The 6,000-nt window shown below is 35.5% G+C and overlaps 1 protein-coding gene across 10 annotated transcripts in view; it reads left to right on the top strand.

Annotated features, from left to right (window-relative positions):
- The window catches only part of R3HDM1 (R3H domain containing 1), a 183,303-nt gene that overhangs the window by 118,258 nt on the left and 59,045 nt on the right, over positions 1-6,000 (top strand). For all 10 annotated transcript variants that reach the window (XR_012250696.1, XM_073647268.1, XM_073647274.1 and 7 more), the window contains one exon: positions 2,007-2,217. Coding sequence is in view for 9 of the 10 variants with exons in the window: in XM_073647268.1 (XP_073503369.1) it covers positions 2,047-2,217 (171 nt within the window). In the remaining variant the exon portion in view is untranslated. The remainder of the gene's footprint in view (positions 1-2,006; positions 2,218-6,000) is intronic.

Below are 6,000 nucleotides of genomic sequence, written 5' to 3'. Positions count from 1 at the left end.
ACTGGGTCTTATTTTTTTTTTGCATAGCAGTAACTTATTATATGCAATGTATCGCCTCCTTGTGATACTAATGAGAGTAGGAATTCACTTGTTGGGGGTTGTAGTGATGTATGAAAGGTGACCTGGAATTCGGGTTCAACTCAAAAAAAAAAAAAAAAAAAAGAAAAAGCTTGTTGCAGCATCCTGACAACGTTTCGATCTGTGATGTTGTCGGATTATTTAGCATAAAACGAATGCATATGATGATGATACATCTGCACGGACACATTGCTGTGATAATATATTTATATGTATGTATGCTGGGAATCTGCTCTTTTGTTCTTGCTACCTGTACGGCATTTTTCTTTCTTTTTTTTTTTTTGAAGCCGCAGCGAATGCTTCTCCTCTCTTGTTCCCATGGTAACAGGAACCGGTCTATTGTTAAAGTCTATGTTTAGAATCCTGGCTGACACTTCATGAAAACAATTAAAGCCAACCCCCTATTTTACTGAATTATAGCCCCTGAAAAAATGGGGGTTGGAAAATGGAGGAAGGGGGGGCGGATATGGGAGGGGGCTTATTTGCATTTAATTTGGTGTCATTGCACAAGTATTGGCACCCTGGGGCTGGGTTTCAGCATGCAAACAGGCAATGACTGCAGTAAATGCAATGTAATATACTATGATTGTCATATATAAGCAAATAAAGCTAAATAATAATGAGCGGCTATACAATCTGTGACATGGATGGGGAATAAGTTATCTAATTTCGGGCAAGCACGAAGCACTAAAAAAAAATTGAATAAAAAAATATATATTTTGTGTATGTGTGTGTGTACATATATATCTATATATCTATATCTATCTATATATCTTTCTCTTATTAAATATATATCCTCTATAAAAAAAGAACCAGAAAAAAGTCGTATTAAATAGTGATAGAGATATATATATATATATATATATATATATATATATATATATATACATATACATATATTTCTAATAGTAGATGGAAAGATTACTTTCTATTTAATTCAATTGTTATTATATTTTTGTGCTCTTTTCTTTTAATTATACAGGGTAGGTCATACAATTAGAATTGGGAGGCCAATTTTTGTATTGCTCACCAACTCTATTTCTTCGTGTTGAAGAAAAAAAACAACATAGAAATATAACAATTATATATATATATATATATATATATATATATATATATATAACAAAAAAAATACTAGACTGGATTCTAAAAGTCTGATTTTTATTATATTTTTAGTGTCTTTTTTTTTTTTCTTTACTGGCAATACAATACCTCTCAGTTCTTGGCGCAAGAAAAAAAAAGTAATTTTATGACCTACCCTTAAGGCATCTGTCAGGGTCGCAGGCAACTGTGCCGACGCATGAGACGTCAAGAGTTAAACAGCAATGCCACACACTCTTTAGACCTCTGGGAATGCATCAAATTGACTATATCGGGAATTAGATTAGGAGTCTGAAGATTTGGTTCATGGTGCTTAAATATTTCCTGAGGGGAAGAAAGAGGGAAGGGGGGGAGGGGAGACTAATAATTGTCACAATTACATTGTGATGGAATGTAGAGTCTCAAGGGTTAAATCGGAGTAAGAAAAGCAATGGGGCCACACTGGTAAAGTTTCCTTTGCAGAATGTCATAGGCATCAGAGAATCTGAGGGTCGGGTAATTGGTGCCTACATTTTTTGCAGTGTCGTATTTTAACCCCTTCTGTACTGTCGGTGATTGCTTTGCATGGTGCAGGTGAATCTGCTATGTATGTATGGAGACCTATTACCGCGATGTCGCAGAGCCACCTTCGTCCAGTGGTAAAACCAGATGTCATCCGTGGATTAATATACTTTGCTATTTTGTCTCATGAGGCACTAACCAGGCAGAACCCAATGTAAGAGTTCAGCTCTGCTACATCTGCGCATAAAATGCACCATCTCGTCCCAGGTTTGAAAATGTAAAATTAATGTAAAATGTTTTTTTTGTTCTTTCCCCAATGCGGTCAGGTTTTGTATATCCTTTAAAGTTTTAAAGTGACCTTTTCCAATGAGGATGTCCGGTCTTGTTGCTGTAAAAGACGACCCCGATACAATGAAGGGATCCGAGGTCGACCTGAGCCGCTCCAGTTCCATAGAAAACCTTCTCCAAACCACAGGACACGAGCAAGGCCCGTCAGAAAAGGATGATGGTTGCTGCGAAGGCCAGCAGGATCCTACGGTAAGGCCGCGCCGCTGTCAATTCTCATTGATCGTCCTGTACAACTTTACTTTTTCTAATTCATGTAGCACCTGAAGTGTAACTGATGTGTGTGGGGTTTATTTTTGTTTTTGCACAAATTGTTACCTTTCAGCAGAAAAATAAATTCTGAATGTATCAAATGGGTAACTGCAAAGTTTGCAAAGCGCTTCTTGCGTGATGATTGGATAAAACATTCCTAAAAGTTTATAAGTTGTAAACATCGGCAGAAATCACTTCATCGGTCTTTTCCTTCCACATTCGCTACTAATAATGGACATGGTTTGCAAGATGGTTATTAAAAAATAAGATGCACAAAAATAAAATAAAAAGGCAAGACTATAATGTCTAAAATGTTAGTACTGGCGCAGGGGAGGCGTTTTATTACACAGTTCTGTAAGGTTGAACTTGATGGACCAAGGTCTTTATTCAACCAACGTTACTATGTTACCTCCATTTTTGGCAGCTTTTGTGTAGGGCATAATTTGTCCATTACTTTTTATTTTTAAAGTATACATATATTTTTCCCCACATATGTATGTACTCGCTGTTCTTAGAATAAAACCAATTCATATTCAAATTTCATTTGCAATTTATTAAGAATTTATATTGACCCTGTAATGGATGAATTAGCATCTCAATAAGCTGCGCTGGGATTCTGTTTCCATAATTAATGTAGCGTGTAAAAAAGTTTCTACTAACTTTCACCAGTTTCATTTTAAAAGTCTCATTGATATTTGGTTCTTGATTTACTTAGATAATGCAATGATAAATGCCTTTCAGGAGGTGTGTTGAAAAGTGAACTTTCACATCATGAACTGCAAAAAAAAAAAGATATATATAATAGAGAGAGTGAGAACTTTATCGCTCTCTCAATTTATTTATATATATATATATATATATATATATCTCAAAGGAAAATTACTTTCTATTTAATCCAATTTTTTTGTATATTTTTTTCATTTAATTTTCTAAATATTGTGTATATATAAAAAATATATGTGTGTGATATCACTCTAATACACTCATATATTTAATTTATAGGAAATATATAGAAAAAAAAAAGACCATAAAAATATAACAAGTTTAATTTTATTATGTTTGTATTAGTGATAGTCATCTTTCTCTCTGTCTCGCTCTCTAATTTTTTTTTTTTACATATAGATATACATGTCTATAGATGTTTTTTTCTTTAACTTTTTAATGTACTTTTGTTAATTTATTTCGTAAAGTCTCAGGTTGACTGCTAAGATTAAGAACTACATGTAAGACAATTACAACCAATTTGAAATGGAAAAAAACAACAACAGTATAAAACAAGAACAAAAACCCATTACAACAAGCTTTGAATGTTATGGACATGGGTTACAAACACTGGGTGTTCGATGAGAGCTACTGCCTTGGTACTGTAGGTTGGGTCACATTGCACCCCTTGCGGACCCTATAACACATCCTACAAGCACCCTATTAGTTGGTAACGTCTGGGATTAGATTTATACCGCACACGTAAGCGTGTGAATTCCTCCTGTACCTGTATATGATCTTGGCTATAGGGGGCAGGATTGCTTGTTAATGTCTGTTCTTATTAAAACATGTACAATGTTGCACTGGTTGTGTCTATTTAGTCTGTCCTGTGGATGCAGACCAGACATAACCAATCAATCCTGATCACGGAAACAAATCCTACTCTCTGGAGTATCTGCATTTGTAGGACAAGATTGTAAAAGAAAATAGTTTTTTTATTTAAGAATATATCAGTTGGAACTCCATTGTTACAATTCTGGACAACCCCTTTAAATACATTTGATTTGTACTTTCAATCGATTGTGGATGCAGAGAAGAGAGAGAAGAATTCAAGCTCTTTATTTTTTTTTTTTAATTTTTTTATTTTTCTTTCCTCTGAATTTCTCTAGAGACGTTCCCCAGCTATATGGCGTGAATAGTGACAGTGACACACTCAAACCTTCACTCCGTTGCTGGAATTTTCCGCGTAATTACGAAGGCGTTCAGCTGCAGTGCAGAGCTGTGTTTGATTGACACAGAACCGTTTCCGCCTCATTACTCCATGAGAACCCGTAGCCCCAAAGTAGATTTCCCACTTTCCACTGACAAGTGTATTAGGGGTGTTATCTACTGGTGGGGGAGCATCTTAGTAAAAAATTATTATAGTAAAGTTCTTGCTAATCCTAGTAGTCTCTCTTTAAGGAGCCAACATTACAAATTCTGGCTTATAGGGCATATTTAGCAAGTTCAACTGTTTTATATAGAAAATGTGTAATACTTCACCTCCCCTGCGGGGGCACTGCAGGAAAATGTTATACTTGCTTCCAGGTTCTTTCATAGTTTACATCTGTGTAACATGATAAGTTTCCACTGCAATCAAGCCATTGATAGATGCCATGTCTACTGCTTGGGATCTTTTTTAGGCTTTTTGCGCCTTTAAGTTTCTCCAACGTATTAACCCCAAAATCAAATTTATCTGAAAGGGGTAAACCAAAGGATTTCTGCTGCAAAAAAAAAATCCTAAAAAAAATGTATCTAACCCTTTAATTTATTCTCTGCTCTCATTTTCTTTCAATGTCTGTTTCTCAGTTCTACCTCTGTAATCTGTCAGTGACAACAGGACACGACGTCCTTTACGGCTCCTTACAGAGGTTGTCACCTATTTATTTTCTAGGCTTTCTGAAAGGGCTAATCTTTCTCGCTAGATGCCGATCTTCTCCTTGCCATTTTATGACAACAATGCAAGGTATATTCACATTTAGTAACCTGGCAAAAGAAGTGACAACCTTTTTGTGAGAGCTGTCGTGGCTTCATTTCCTGTTGTCACTTTTGAATAATACGGAAAAAAAAACCTATGAAACGAATGGTTGAGCAGAATTTTCACAATTTACAGCAAAGGGAACGTCTCAAAGTTTTTTTTTTTTAGTAGTTATTTTTTATATTTTAAGTGGAAATGCTTTTTTAGGTGGCCATGTAAAACTGGGAAAAATGCTAATGATTAATATAAAATCTAATGGACTAAAACAATTAGTTCTCTCTTATGCTGCTTTGTTCCATAGGATTTCCTTCAATCCCCTTGTTGGCTATCGTGACGTTAAATCTGCTTTCATAAATGCTGTGTCCTTGACGGGGCCCAAAATAATATATAAAAAAAAAAGGTGTTTCATTACCAAAAGTTGATCCTGTAGTTACATCTATTGATCTCTGGTCTAACCAAGGTCATCAAAAGTAGAGCAAGTTGTCAAAAAGTTTTGGTCATGGGACTGTGACTTTATATTTTTGTGTAGGACTTCCTGTTATCCCATATGGCTGAAAACAAAGGACAATATATGTAACCCACTAAATTTCAAATGGGTGCAAAGATTGACTTTAAAATGTTGCTCCCCTTAAAAACTCACCCTGACCCCTTTTTGAGGTGGTGTTGGGTAGACGGTACTCTTCTGCACTTTATGCGCCTACGGCAGACAAGTTGCCTAGGCAATAAGTGTTAAAAAGTGAAGAAATTAGTGTTAAAATGTAGTGCAAAAAGCTACAAGTAGTTTTAAGGATCCAGTTAGTGCTACAAACCTGACCTGTAGTGTGCGCCCTCAACCGTGAGCCAAGTGTTGGCGATATGGATCTTCTTGGTCAACTGCCAGTGTTACAGTTTGGTTCAGATCCCGGTGTCAAGTGACCGTAAAACTTTCTTTTTTTTTTACTTTTGTATATTTTATCCAAAAGGAGATTTTTCTTTCTTTTTACGGGAACATGAAATATGGCCAT

Source organism: Phyllobates terribilis, unplaced genomic scaffold (assembly GCF_046119375.1).
Source record: "Phyllobates terribilis strain yellow unplaced genomic scaffold, ASM4611937v1 Scaffold_9__5_contigs__length_417890890, whole genome shotgun sequence".
Lineage (NCBI taxonomy): Eukaryota > Metazoa > Chordata > Amphibia > Anura > Dendrobatidae > Phyllobates > Phyllobates terribilis.
Note: the sequence above shows the minus strand (reverse complement) of the source record. Positions and strands in the feature narration are given on the sequence as shown.